The sequence below is a fragment of the Belonocnema kinseyi genome, chromosome 9, assembly GCF_010883055.1.
Source record: "Belonocnema kinseyi isolate 2016_QV_RU_SX_M_011 chromosome 9, B_treatae_v1, whole genome shotgun sequence".
Lineage (NCBI taxonomy): Eukaryota > Metazoa > Arthropoda > Insecta > Hymenoptera > Cynipidae > Belonocnema > Belonocnema kinseyi.
This window is the reverse complement of record NC_046665.1, coordinates 95,743,927-95,759,861: the sequence shown is the minus strand read 5'-3', so window position 1 is coordinate 95,759,861 and position 15,935 is coordinate 95,743,927. Positions and strand designations below refer to the sequence as shown.

At 33.0% G+C, this 15,935-nt stretch overlaps 1 protein-coding gene across 1 annotated transcript in view; it reads left to right on the top strand.

The window, feature by feature from the left end:
* LOC117180181 (cytochrome P450 4C1-like) overlaps positions 1–9,660 on the top strand; it is a 14,209-nt gene extending 4,549 nt beyond the window's left edge. The window contains exons 6-12 of the mRNA XM_033372544.1: positions 2,190–2,316; positions 2,407–2,458; positions 7,017–7,129; positions 7,226–7,294; positions 8,294–8,471; positions 8,552–8,731; positions 8,816–9,660. Coding sequence (XP_033228435.1) covers positions 2,190–2,316; positions 2,407–2,458; positions 7,017–7,129; positions 7,226–7,294; positions 8,294–8,471; positions 8,552–8,731; positions 8,816–8,991 — 895 coding nt within the window. The 3' untranslated portion in view covers positions 8,992–9,660. The remainder of the gene's footprint in view (positions 1–2,189; positions 2,317–2,406; positions 2,459–7,016; positions 7,130–7,225; positions 7,295–8,293; positions 8,472–8,551; positions 8,732–8,815) is intronic.
* The last annotated feature ends 6,275 nt before the right edge of the window (positions 9,661–15,935 follow it).

Genomic DNA, 15,935 nt, shown 5'->3' with positions numbered 1-15,935 from the left:
ACCAAGGCCAAGCTGGATAAGTATTACCCGGACTCTGCACCGTCGATTGGAACGAATCATAAGTGGTTTACCGAGTTTCGTTGTGGCCGTACGAGCACAGTTCATGCTGAACGATTTGGGCGCCCAAAAGGGGTCACTACACCAGAAAATGTCGAAAAAATCCATGATATGATGTTGAATGATCCCAAATTGAAATTGAGAGAGGTAGCTAATGCTGTAGGCCGTGTTTGCTCACAGTGGACCAAAAACGAATTCGTGTGACAACTTCCCAGCAGAATTTGGCATTATTTTCGCGTAAGCCGACCGAGTTTTTGCGCCGATTCATAACCATGGATGAAATCTGGATCCACTACTACACTCCTGAGTCAACGCAACAGGCAAAACAGTGGGTTCCACCGGGCCAAAGTGCTCCGAAGCGTCCAAAAACGCAACAATGGGTCGGAAAGGTTATGGCCTCCGTCTTTTGGGATGCAAATGGCATAATATTCGTGGACTATCTTGAAAAAGGTAAAAAAATAACCGGAGCATACTATTCATCATTATTGGACCGATTGAAAATCGAAATCGCCGAAAAACGACCGCATTTGAAGAAGAAAAAGCCGCTTTATCATCACGACAATGCGCCTGTTCATTCATGCTTAGTTGCACAAGCAAAATTGCATGAAATCGGCTTCGAATTGGTTCCTCAACCATCGTATTTACCAGACCTGGCCCCCAGCGACTATTACTTGTTCCCTAACCTGAAGAGATGGCTCACCGGTAAGCGTTTTTACTCAAATGAGGAGCTCATAGCTGAAACTGAGGCGTATTTTGGAGACCTTCCGATCGAGTACTTTTCGGACGGTATCAAAAAGTTAGAAAATCGTTGGACTCGCTGTATCGACCTAAAAGGAGAGTATGTTGAAAAATAAAACCGACTTTGGCCCTCGTAGGTTGACTTCACTTTTCGTTTAAGTGGACAAGCAATGGCGATGATGTTAACTCTTACACTTTTTTTCTCACATCATGAAGTCAGGTCGATTGGCCCAGATATAATGATCTGTTCGGATAGTGACATCCCAATATAGGATGATCTCCACATAATGGGCACCTGTTAACTACGTCTTGATATAACACATGTTTGCGATCATTCCTGGTGCTGACAACCTTGTCCTGTATCACAATGACGCAATGACGAATCCTTCCGACTCTGGATACAGAACAGCCTTTCTTAGCCAAATATTGGATGCTTCAGTATACACTTCATGTTTATCTACACGTTTTGGGGTGCTCTCCGAGGATAGCTTTCTATCTCCATTGCATTTCTTATTCCTCTATGGTTTCGGCCCTTATAGCCAAGACTACATCTGAGGACAAATTTAAGGGTGTGTAGTCTCGATTCGCTTTGCAGATCGTATACCTTGTCTGCAATGATAGCTGTAAGACATTTATAAATTTTTGGAAAACCAGAAGTTATGCACCATGTTCGGACCTGGAATTTTCCACTTACTTGCCCTTTTTAAGATCGCTGAAACATCTAAACCTGTGATGTTTGTCAGCTGCATTTCAGCGGTATTGCTTGACACCGTGTGCATCTCCGTATACACTAGTAACCGTCAGCCTTGGGGCCGCAGTTAACGTCTGGGGTTAGGGGACTGTTTTAAAAGTCGAGAGCCACCCCACATCCGCGTCTTAGTCGACTTCTAGCTTATACTTCTATTTTACTAACCACGAACTCCTACCTATTTAGGGTCTTCATCGTTGCTGCTTCAAGGTCGTCGCTACATATGGGGTACTACTTAGGCTTTCCTCCCCACGTTTAGGTCGTAACTAACCTTCTCCTTGGGCAGGAAAATTCAATTCCCTACCGTACGTTTTTTTCAAATTCAAAATTGAATTTTTATCCAGCTCCTTAACCGAACCGATTTCAATTCGAGTTTCCTTTTACTTTGAGACTGTAAAGTTCCACATTATCATTGTCGTAGTTGGGTAGTTTTTGTTTAAATTTCACTGTTTTGGTCTCAATTTACGAACACACCAGCTTAAAATGGCTTAAAATGCATATTCAGACAAAGGCTACATTCCAATAGGAGGTGGGGGGGGGTAGCTAAAAACTTGTAACGTAGTTTATAGACGGCCCTTAAGGTAGGAATCTGGTGAGCGTTACGTGATCTTAATCCTCTTATTTTATTGTAATTAATTATTCACAGAGTCTTCGAATTGATAATGCAGCGAGGTTTCAGGCCTTGGTTACATCCTGATAAAATTTTCAATTTAACCAAAATGTCCAACGATTTTTACAGAAGTATTAAAGGAATGCACCGCATATCACATACTGTAAGCAATGCACAACATATTACATGTAAATTTGTAAATAAATTAAACTAATTCCACATCGAAATATATTTCTTTTTCATCTTTTTTTAGATAATTGCAAAGAAGAAAAATGAATTCGAAAAACATGGTGAAGTTAAAAAGGGTAAAAATAAAATTATATGATAAAAATACATAAAGGTATATGATTTGTGAATAATAACATGGACGCGTTTAAGCCATGCAACTCTACTTGAAATTTAGGCGGTGCACAGATTTGCGTTGCGTTTAGACGCTGCACAGTGGGAAGAAAATCACGACGCTTGACAAATTGATTTTCCGACTACAGTTTTGATACGATTCAAATTGAGGCTCTATTTTTTTTATTTCATGACAAAAATGAAAACAAAATTTGTTTTGAATTTTGAAGCGTACCATTTTCAAGAGAATATTCAGATTCATTCTAAAATACCCAGAATGAGTGGAGGAACTATCCAGTATAATTTTCCAGTACCGCAGAATAATTAAAAAATGTATTTAATTTTTTATAAACAAATAAGTGGATGAAAATGGTTTCATATAGTTTTACGGTGTATGGTCCCTTGATTCTCACTTGATTTCCTGAATTGACCAACAAAAATAATTTTTGTTTCATACACGTAAGGATTCATAAATAAACAATCATTATTATAAACAAATGAGGAAAACAATTTTTGGCTTCAGATATTGGTAACGAAAAGAATAGTCATTTTCTATGGAATTAGCTCCATAAAGCTCGTGAATGATACCCGGTTATCATATCTGCTCATATAATAACAATTCGCAATTGTTCAAACGATCTTAGTTAACAATTGCATTATTCGGCTATTTGTCGTTACACAAACTCCGTTCTTTGGATGTTTTTAATTTTAGATGACTGATATTTGAATAATGTTTCAGGATTTGGATGAATTATAACAACTGCCATTGGTATCAACAATTTCATGAACAATTACTCATCTTTCCGATTTGACATGAAATGAATAGCGTTTTTCACCCAGAATCAATTCCAGATCACTCATTGATGATACCCATTTATTATTTTCGATCATTTGATAACAATTGCTGATTATTTTAACATGTGTAATAAGCAAATACACACTTTGTCCAAAAAAATCCAGTTTAAGCTCATACTCAACCGGAAAAATCCAGTTTAAGCTCGCATTCAACCGGTAAAATCTAGTTCGTGCTCGTAGTCTGATTCGTGGCTTCGCCTTCGCTGAAGCAGAAGCCACTATTCAACTACAAAACCTTTTGAATCATACTGCTGTCAGACTACTAAAACGTGAAGATGTTGAACCACCCGAATGTAAGAGGCATTTGAAAATGACATCAAAATTCAGTGGTGATGAAACTTTCGGACTCAATCCTTATAAACAGCGATTTGAAGATTCTAAAAGTTCAGATGAAACCTTTTTTCGATGTCTTTGGTCCCTCTCCGCCTTCAATGTTTGGATGATCCGTCAATTTCAATGGTTTGAGAGAACCCCCGACCTTGTTCACCGAAACATTGCTTGCCAATTATGTGCGAGCATGTCAAAGAATCTGAAGAGAAAATTTTACTCGAATTCGGAAACGTTTACAATCAAATGAAAATATTAAAGAAAAGCGAGAACGAAATTGATAAAACGACGTATTATGTGGAGCATGAACTAATCGGGACAATGATAGATGGACAAGTATGCCGACATATCACCGGTTCTTCTTCTGCTGCTAATTGTATCATTTGCGGGTCGAAACCAAGCGAAATAAATAATATACGGATAGTGTTAGAAAGAGCAGAAAATGAAGCAGCGTTCAAACTGAGGTTGCAAGTCTTAAGTCAATGGATGCGCTGGTTTTTCCAACGATGGGAATACCGCCAGAAAATTCTTTGAAAATTATAACATTATTTCCGAAATCACCGGTTTTGACGAAGAAATCCTGACGAATATGTATATAGTCTTACAAGTCCTAGAATCCGGTAGAGCCATTGACACCAAAAAATTTCACAAACATGCTCTTGAAACCGCCAACCTGCTCTTTCAGATATACAATTGGTATTTCATGCCTGCATTACTACACAAATTGTTGATCCATGGAGCCAAAATAAAAGACTCCTTCGTCATTCCAATCGGACAATTATCGGAAGAGGCTCAGGAAGCCAAAAATAAAGATTTCAGTTGATGCAGAGAGAATAATACAAGGAAGACAAGTCGCATCGACACTAGCACACATTTATTGAATTATCTCCTATTCTTTTCTGAGCTTTATTTACTAGGCAGTCTGATAAGTACCTGCAAATTCTAAGAGATGGCATTAGTATTCACTAATGTGAACCATTTTCTTCGAGCTTGATCCTTCAAATGACGGCTGTCAAAACTTTAGCCATTTATGTTTACACATTTACAAGTTACAGCATTGAGAAGCGACTAACCTCCGAGTTTTTTTTAATATGGAAAGATCTGAGTTTCGAGTTTTGATCAAACACTACTATCTTCGCAACAAAACGATATCCGAGACCAAGGCCAAGCTGGATAAGTATTACCCGGACTCTGCACTGTCGATTGGAATGATTCATAAGTTTTTACCGAGTTTCGTTGTGGCCGTACGAGCACAGTTGATGCTGAACGATCTGGGCGCCCAAAAGAGGTCACTACACCAGAAAATGTCGAAAAAATCCATGATATGATGTTGAATGATCCCAAAGTGAAATTGAGGGAGCTAGCTAATGCTGTAGGCATATCATTGGAACGTGTGGGCAATTTGGCATTATTTTCGCGTAAGCCAACCGAGTTTTTGCGCTGATTCATAACCATGGATGAAACCTGGATCCACTACTACACTCCTGAGTCAACGCAACAGTAAAAACAGTGGGTTCCACCGGGCCAAAGTGCTCTGGAGCGTCCAAAAACGCAACAATAGGTCGGAAAGGTTATGGCCTGCGTATTTTGGGATGCACGTGGCATAATATTCGTGGACTATCTTGAAAAAGGTAAAACCATAACCGGAGCATACTATTCATCATTATTGGACCGATTGAAAATAGAAATCGTCGAAAAACGACCGCATTTGAAGAAGAAAAAACCGCTTTATCATCACGACAATACGCCTGTTCATTCATGCTTAGTTGTACAAGCAAAATTGCATGAAATCGGCTTCGAATTGGTACCCCTGCCACCGTATTCACCAGACCTGGTCCCCAGCGACTATTACTTGTTCTCTAACCTGAAGAGATGGCTCACCGGTAAGAGTTTTTACTCAAATGAGGAGCTCATAGCTGAAACTCAGGCGTATTTTGGAGACCTTCCGATCGAGTACTTTTCGGACGGTATCAAAAAGTTAGAAAATCGTTGGACTCGCTGTATCGACCTAAAAGGAGAGTATGTTGAAAAATAAAACCGACTTTGGCCAAAAAAATGTCTCCGTGTTTCATTTTTCATGGACTTATCAGACTGCCTAGTATCAAGTCTGAGAAGTGAGTTCGTTAAGCTAGAAACACCACTGCATCCAGAAGCAAAAGTTTTACTTTTGAAACAGACGTAAAGTTTCATGTGCCTATCGAATTAATATTAATATTATTCTCATGAAATTGTTCCTGCCGATAACAATTGGGTTACAAAAATTAGTCATTAATAGTTAATCCAGTTCTAAAAACGAAGTAAGAACATCGCAAAATGTTCAAACTGTGTATTTGTTTATTACATTTCTTTAAATAATCAATAATTGCTATCGGATGATCGAAAATAATGAATGGGTATCATCAATTAGTAATCTGCAGTTGATTCTGGGTGAAAAACGCTATTCATTCCATGACGAATAGAAAGAATGATTAAGTGTTCCTGAAATTGTTTATAACAATTTCAGTTGTTATTATTCATCCAAATCCCTTAATTTTATTTGAAGATCAATCCTTTAAAATTAAAAACATCCAAAGAACGGAGTTTGTGTAACGAAAAATAGCTAAATAATGCAATTGTTATCTAAGATCGTTTGAACAATTGCGAATTGTTATTATATGAGCAGATATAATAACTGAGATTCATTGACGAGCTCTGTGGAGCTAATTCCATGGAAAATGACTATTCTTTTCGTCAGCAAAAGCTGACGCCAAAAATTGGTTTCTTTATTTGTTTATAATAATGATTCGTTAATCATGAATCCTCACGGGTATGACACAAAAATTATTTTTGTTGATCAATTGAGAAAATCCATTGAGAATCAAGGGACCATGCACCGCGAAATCATATGAAATCATTTTCATCCACTTATTTGTTTATAACAAATTAAAAACATTTTATAATTGAGCCTACGGTACTGGAAAATCGTACTGGATAGCTCCTCTACTCATTATGGGCATTTGGGAATGAATATGAATATTGTCTTCAAAATGGTACTCTTCAAAATTAAAAAAATTTTTTTTTGCATTTTTGTCAAGAAATAAAAAAACAAGATAGCCTCAATTTAAATATATTCTCTGATAAGATCATGTGAATTTTCATCAGTTTTAATGCTTTAAAAAACCGTGTGAATAAAATAAAAATTATAGTCGGAAAAAAAAATTTGTCCAGAGTCGTGATATTCGTACTACTGTGCGATGTATAGCTTGAGGTCCTATATGCTCTGACTGACTCCGCCTAAACGCGACGTAGAACGGTATAGAATGGAGGCGTCAATTTATGGGTTATTAACAGGTTATTTTTCAGATAAAATTAAGAATCAAAGAGAAGGGTTCTTGGAATTACTCTTAGACCTACAAGATAAACAGAAATTCTCTGATCAACAAATTTGTGACGAGGTGAACTTCATGGTAATGGCAGTAAGTACACGATTTGCATCTTATTGAAACTTCTAATTTTGAAGATAAAACAAAAAATACTTCTTTAATATCATAAAACATTTTTGTGCAATACAGGCGTATGACACAGTGTCAGTTGGTCTTCAGTTTGCATTGTTGATGTTGGCACACCACCCTGACGTACAGGTAAGATAATCAAATTTAAATAGGAATTCCTACGAAATAAACAATTGTTTATTTCAATAAGTATCATCACCATAAATGTCATTATACTGAAGTTTTAAAGTCATGCAATTGTATAAAACAAATGACCTCTCTTTTGTAAAGAACCGTAAGTTTTGGCTCCTCCCCCCTCCCACCGCTTATGCAATTTTAGTGGCTATATTTTTTTCGTCAAAATATACCTGAATTTTTAACCATAAAGATGAATTCATAAAATAAATGAATAATTAATATTTTAAGCTAAATAAGATTCGTATTTTAAAATAAATACAAATTGAATGAACAAATACAAATTTTCAACATGGCGGACCTACCTACATTTTGAGGAGTTGACTTTGACTGATGTTTTTATGTATCAAAAATTAATAGAATGAATGGAAAAGATTTGTTTATGTATTTCAAAGAGCGTATACATTAAAACTAATAAATCCTATGTCAATATTACTTTTAATAATCTCAGAAAAAATGTAAAAAAATAGTTTTTTTTTTAGCGTTTCAAAGTAGAATACTACCATAATTCAACAAGGAAAAACAGACCCACTAGAATTTCGATTTAAGCTCTTTTGATTTATGGTTTGCAAGGAATTGGCACCAATAGATGAGAGGCGCCTCGGTGCCGATAGGTGGGGTTATACGCGGCCAGTCACCCTAAACTAAATAGTAGCATAGAGATTAAGCGCAGTATCCCAACAACTTGGCTGCAACTGCATCACGTTGCGAAAAATCACGACAAGGCCCTGACTATTAACGTTCGAAAACTTTCTATTCAAGCCAAGGTCAGACCCAAACCGGTGCTTAAATCGAAAGTCTAGTGTATTTATAATTATTCAACTAACTCATTTTAAATTAAACAATCAAACTTTCATAATTGAACTATTTAAATTGAGGTATTTAAAATTCAAAAATGAGAGCAATCGACAATTTAAGTATCGTAAATAGTAACTGATGCCTGATTGTGTTTAGGAAAAAGTATATCAGGAGTTGAAGCATATTTACGGTGACGTGATTCCAGAAAATGTTTTGATTACGATTGATGACTTAAGAGAAATGAGATACACAGAAAGAATGATTCAAGAGTCAATGAGGCTCTTTCCACCCGTAGCATTCGTTTTACGAAAAGTAGAAGAGGATCTTGATGTTGGTTGGTCATCGTTTCATTTATTAGAGACTTTTACTAAAATATCGTATCATTGTTTATTGAACCAGAAATTTTATTTTCAGGAGGCTACACAATGCCGAAAGGTTGTACGGCTTTCTGCTCTATAGCAAAAATACATCGTGATGAAAAATATTGGCCTGATCCACTGAAATTTGATCCTGATAGATTTCTTCCAGAAGAAGTCGCGAAACGGAATCCATACTGTTATTTGCCCTTCAGTGGAGGACCAAGAAACTGTATAGGTTTATATCTGATTAAAATTAGAAAAAACAACATTTCTTTTTACGTCAGGCTCATATTTTACTCATTAAAAATGATTTTTTTAGGTTCTCTACATGCCATAATGGAGATGAAAACTGCTTTAGCGAGAATTCTTCTTAAATTTATTATAAGGAAGAAGCACATCGAACCAATCAAAAACATTAGGCAAAAAGCGGAAATCATATCTCATCCACTTAAACCAATTAAAATAGAAATTGTAAGAAGATTACCAAAGACATAGAATGGCTCAATTCTGTATGCTCAAATGGTTTATGTTCTTCACTTTCAGATATTTATTTTTTGAACTCAAAATTCTTTAACAAAATTTCAACAAAACCTGTACCTTAGATCCCTGTCTTCTAAGGGTCTACAGTTTCTGAATATTGTACGTAATTAAGTATAAAATAATTTAATCTTAATTTTATTTTCTCCACGGGTCTATAATAAATATTTTCTTAATATTGATTCTTATTTGTAAATTGTGAATAAATTGCTCTCAATCTCCGCTGGAATCCAAACCCAGGTATTACGGACTGCCAGTCTGATACTTTTAACCATTAAGCTACAGAGAGACCAGATCAACTTCTTGATAATATAAATCTTGAAAGGCTAATGCGATTGGATTGTGCTTTGGAACATAATTTTATGGAAACATTAAACAACATTAAAAAAACGAAACGAAACTTTAAGCCAAACAGCGCACGGAATGAAAAAAGTCCAGCATAGAAATAGGCTGCTTTTTTAAAGCCCTACAAAATTATTGTAACAACTTTTTGAATTTTTTCCAAAAATCGAAAATTCAAACTTTGATCGAACCAAAAATAATCAAAAATCAGACATTTATTTGTGCGGTCAAATTATGTAGGATAAGAATAAAATTAAGCAATAAAAATTGTGCACTCAAAAAAGATCTAAAAAGTTGTTATAATTAATTTTTAATAAGACACTTACTGTCTATTTTATTAAAAAAGAAACGATATTCAAAATAAAAATTTTAATAAATTTTTATTGCACAAAAATCACAAGCGGTGAAACAGTTAAAGCTTATTGAAATTCATCAAAAATCATTTTTTGATAGCACGCGTAGTTTTGTTTTAATCGCAAAAAATAAAATTCAAAATAAAATATTTAATTTTTTAAAAATCAAGACAAGATGCGAAAAAAATGAATGGGCAAAAATTGTTAACCAAAATGAATCTATAAATTGTATATCAATAATTTTTAGATGGGATTATATTTTCTCCAAGCCGTGAAAAAAAGATTAAAAATAGTACAAATTAATTTTTGGTAAAACGACACAAGACGAAAAAATTCAAAAGGAAAAAGTTGCTTAATCCAAAAATATCAACAAATTTGTTGTAAGCTCTGGTTAATTTTTTTTTAAAATAATCAAACTAGCTTTTTGGAAAACGGACAAAAGCTACAATAATATATACATAATACTTCATATATAATAATATAATAATATTGCATTGTATTTTTAGTTTGAATCGTAAAAAGTAAAATTTAAAAATAAACAAATTAAATTGATAGAAAAACAACACAAATTGCAATAAAATGTTTAATGACCATTCTTTTTTAATAGTGTTGGAACTTTTTATTAATTATAAAAACAAGACCATAAAAATACTGCATAAATAAATATAACATACATTTAATAAAATAGAGTTAAACATAATGACAAAATCGAGTGCGAAGCACGCGATTCGTGATGTGAATATGTTCGTTGAAGCCCAAGGAGCTTTAACAAAAGAGAATTCATAATCACCAAATTACAGTTGTCGAGGTTTTGACCTTTGATCTTTAAAGGCCTGCATACACATGTTAGTTAAATACATTATCGAGCGCCAAGCACAATAAAATTATTTTATCGAGCGCAAATCGAGAGAAAAATTCAAAATTTCCTTAATACACATTTTTATTTACGGAATGGAAGCTTCTAATGTGTCCCCTAAGGGTTTACATTTTTCTTACACCTTCTCTATTCCTTTACACACCCTCCACACACTTACTTGGTGGTGGAAGGGGCACCTACAGTTTAAGGTGGGTTCCGAACCACCAAGAGCAACAGCCTTAAGTACTTAGAGAAAACCTTTTTCTCTAGAGGTACCGGTCCCACGACTCTCCGGTGATGAACAACTCCCTTGCTAGGCTAGTGTTCACCGCATGGGTCACCGAGACTCTTCCAGAGTGCGGGCCGGGAATCGAACCCGCAAAAGTCTACGTCCAAAGCCTACGCTTTAGCCCCCACGAGCTTGAAAAAATTGGTTCTAACCTTTGATGGGATCCGAACTCAGGTTCTGAAGAATTCCGGATCTAAAAGACTGATCTGAAGTCTAACTGACCTGGTTTCGGATTCCAGCGGAGCTTGAGTGCAATTTTTTTCTCACGATTTTAAAATAAATAGCGTCTTGCTTAAGCACGCAAAAGGTCAGTTTCAGATATCTATTAAAATTTGTTTAAGTCGATAGTTCCTAATTACATGCTAATATTTTTCTGCTTTAAGTTCGATTTTTAAATAATAAACTCAAGAACTTTAAAAGATAGGAGGACCATTCCACAAAACAATTTATAATTCTGGAATGAGAAACATTTCTGGGATTTTCGTCCCCTTACAATCGTGATGAAAAACAGCTTATTTTGTTGTCGGAAACATCCTTGACTGTTTTCCTCGTTGCACTCTGTTCAAAATAAACTGTTAATTAAAAAAATTCAAAAAAATTTTTTTATACAAATTAATAAAATATATAGAGAATGTCTTACAGAACAAAATAAATTATTTTTTCCAAGGAATGAATAAATAAGAAGCTTTTATTAATTAAATAGGATTGTACATATTATATTATATTCAGAAATAGTTATTGCCTGCATTGTTAGATTTTTTCAGAGAGGAATTTATGTGACGTTCTTATGAAATTGAAAACTGCAATCTTTTCCACTGGTAATTTTTTATGATTTCTTATTGTTTAATATTTGTGGTTTAATGCTAATATTAAAAAAAAAACTATTAAATAGTTCAATAAGGTTTCTTACTTTTCTACCAACTCTAACAAATCAGTCAAAATGGCTTAACCCAAAGGTGCAAGTTCCAAAAATGCCATTAAAATGTGTTAAAAAATGGGAATTAGGTAATAATGTGGTGAAATCCTTAAATAATAATTTGTAGACATTTTTTTTTGAGTAAATTAGTAGCTCCAACTCTTTACTAAATCAGGTTTAAGTTGGAAAAAACCTGCTTTTTCGAAATTCCCGGATTTTTCTTGGGTCTTTCACTGACCATTAATATTTAAACATCAAGTTTTTAATATATTTTAACATTTTTAACGTACAATCTTTTTGAAAAAATATGGAAAATGAAATTTAAGATCATCATATAAGAAAGTCGAATTTATTTATTTGTTCTAACTAAAAAATATGATTCTTTATATGAACATAAATTCTTACATTTTCAAAAAAAGTAAAATTTTTAACTGAATAAAAAAGTTAAGAATTATTTTTGAAATTTTAACTCTACAAATATGAATTTTCAACAAAATGGTCAAATTTTTAAATGAAATGTAACAAACTTAAAAAAAAACAGTTACATCTTCTAGCAAAGAATTGCAATTGTCAGATGATAGTAGAACTTTAATAAAAAAAGGGAGGAATTTCAAACGAAAGAGACGATTTTTTTAGAAAAAAGTTGAATATGCAACCCTAAAAGTTCAACTTTTAAATTTAATTAAAAAAAAAAATTTATAGCTCCATCTAGCCTGGAAAAGACGTTTAGAATTTCTGTTATTTTCTGATGATAATACAGATTCATTGCAAAATTTTGATACATAAAATTTGGAAAAATAATGCGTGTATTTTTTAAAAAGGATTTTTCTTTCGATCGCTCTAGTACCTTAAGGGGAAAAACAAAATTCTTAACAAAAAATGTAATAGTTATAGACGAATAGGAATAATACAATAGCAATAGGTAGATTTTTAACCAAAAAAGTTAGTTTTCTACCAGTAAATAAGAATTTTTAACAATGTGTACATTTTCAACTAAAAAAAAAATCAATTTTTAACCAAAAATAAAAAATTGAAACATTGAATTAAAAAAATAAAAAATTTTTTTTACTAAATAGTAAAATTTAAACCAAAGGGATAAATTTTCAATTAAATTTAAAAGTTAGTCAATAAGTTGAATTTTTTTATCTCAGAGGATTAATTTTATATTAAAAAAGTTGATTTTTTCAACAAAGTGAATACCACATTAATCAAATAATTGAATCTTCAACCAAAAAGATAAATTTTCAACCAAAGATAAAATCATTAAATTATCAGTTAAGAAAATTAATTTGTACCACGAAAGTGACTGATTACTAAGAAAATAGTTCCAGTTTTAAACTAAAGAAATTAATTTTTAATGAAAATAAAAAAATGTTTAATTCAGAAACAACTAGTTTAATAGTTTCAACGATAAAGATAATATATACAAAAAATATGAATTTTCAAATCGGAAAATTAAAAAATAGCGATAAAGTTGTTAAATTTTAAAGTGAAAATAGGAATTATTAAATATAAAGTTGAACTTTTCATAATCTTAATGTATTAGGTTAGAAAATTGGAAATTTTGCTTTGAAAATAAAATGTCCCACTACGCAATATTTAGGTCCTTGATAAATTATGAAATTTTACGTTTATAAAGCCAAATACTTAATTTTCTTAAAACATTTTATTTTCTAAGCTATAAAATGCCGGCAGCATCGGTATGGCAGAGACCTACATTATCAGAATAGCAGAAAGTTGAAAAATGATTCTAACCTCAAAATACTGCACAGAAATAAACATTTTATTTAGCAGAAATATATTCTTTTCTTATTATCTCTCAAAAAGAGTTCGAGGATGTCCGTTATACTATTTTATAGAATCTTTGAATTCAGCTATTAAAAAAAATGTATCAGGAGTTAAATAATACTAGCAATCTTGCGCGCGCCACGGCGCATGCCTATTTATCTTTTTATGAAAAAGAATAAATGAAAAGCCTATCTTTTCTATTTTATACATATTTAATGAATGTTACGAAATATTAGTATAGAATAATAAAAGACACCATGGGATAAGTTCTGTATCTGAAACTGTAATAAATTTTTTATAATAGGATTTCAACCAATTTTATATTTTTTGGTAGAAAATGAAATTGAAGTACTTTATTTCAAATGAGCTTTTTTTATTAAAAATTAATTTACACCTAATATTGATGAATAGCATTTATTACAATTTTGTAATTCCCGTCGAAGATAATCATATTTTTTAAATAATGAACTTTGAATTTTTACACCTAAATTTTTATGAATCAATTTAGCAAAATTTTTGAACGCGCATTATAATAATCAATGACCTTATAGGAAGAAAAGTACATGTAATATCGGGCTTAGTTAAGTCTCCTACTTTCCCCTGGACTTATCACATTAAAGTTGATGAAAAACATAAAATATTTTGTTTAAAATTAAAATAATGATTATTAAATTTCGAATTACATTGAAATTATTGAAATTTTGTATTGAAAATAACACTTTCAACATATAAATATTTGAAAATTATAACTGTTTTACAGAAAAATAGTCTTTTGACTTAAAAGTTTAAGAATTGGGACAAATTTGTTTATTTCCTAACTGGCGATTCTTTATTTGTTTAAAATTCGTCTTTCTAGTTGAAAAATTCATAATTTTAGTTAAAAATTCATCTCTTTGGTTAAAAAATTTACTATTTTTTTGAAACCAACATTTTTTGGTGATAAATTAATTGTCTGTGTGAAAAAGAAACTTTGCTACTTTTGGTTTAAATTCGAATCTCTTATAGAAAATTAATCTTTATGATTGAAAATTCGTTTCCTCATTTTTACAATGCATCTTTTGGCAGCATCTGCATTTGTTGAAATATCAAATATCAATATCAAATTTCGTAGATACTCCTCTTAAATCCCTGAAAAACTTGGCACATTTTGATGAAACCCTGGAACCTGAGTTCAATTTTTTCAAAATTCAAAATTTCACTATGTTAATAAATGGAATTTTGAAGTTTCTGGTGGCACGTGTTATTATTCGAAATTCGAAAAAAATATGGAGTTTCTTTATACGAAAATAGAAACTTTGGGATGGGGGTTTCTTGCCCTCTAGAATGGAAACAAATTTTGCATTGCACTTTTGGACCACCCTAGTAAAGATGGCCTATTTATTCATTTTTTTAATTTTTAGAAATAAGGTATTTAAAGCTCTGTTTTTATTTTTCAATATAGAGAGATGATAATTATATTATTAAAAACTTTATTGTTGCGAATCATACAACTGAGGGAGCATTAAATGAATTCTAGGGTCGAGTTGTAAGGAGGCATAGAATAGAAAAATGCCGTAAGAGCCTTCGCGATTGCATAGGGTTATAGCTGTAAAATCATAAATTAGTCTCGAAGATCCCGAAGACAAATTTTGCAAACGGCATCCAAGAATAACCAGATGGAGAGGTTGACCAAATTTTCCCGGAAGAGAATTTGACAGTGGAGGATACTCGAGGCAAGAGGGCACCCGGAAGCAAAAAAAGGGAAGGGATCCGAGGACGGACTCTTATTAGTTTTCGCCCTTGGCTCAGCTAAAAAATGTAGCTAATTGGGCAAAGAAGAAACAGGGTGTGACTTGGAGGCTCTTGGGGACCTACGTAGAAGTGACAGGCGACACCAAGACGCTTGCGCTTTGTTCGTCAAAAAAGTACCAGGGGCAGATTTGTTTCGCTTAGAAAGCGAATACTTGTAACTTCGGCGGTTCCCTTGGTTTGACAAAAGTTTGTTTTTTGCGCATTTTTTAATATTATTGAACTGAATAAACGAGCGAATTCTGTTTTTTAAATAATTGTTTACCTATTCTTGGCTTACTTCTATATTCTAGATATCTGAGGTTATACGTAACATTATTTGATGACAGCGGTGGGATAGCTAAACTCGTGCTTTTTGCTAACCGTCTATTTCAATCATCGAACTTAGTGACTTTTGTGACTTTGTGCAACGAGTAGTATAAAAAGGTGCGGGAAGTGCAAGGGGAACTAAATCTTGCGCGGAAAACTGAATATAGATTCTGCCAGTGAATAGAAATACGATAAGCGTTTGTGGACAAGAAATTGTGAAAATTGAGCGATGTAAATTTCGCCAATGGAATTTCTTCAGTG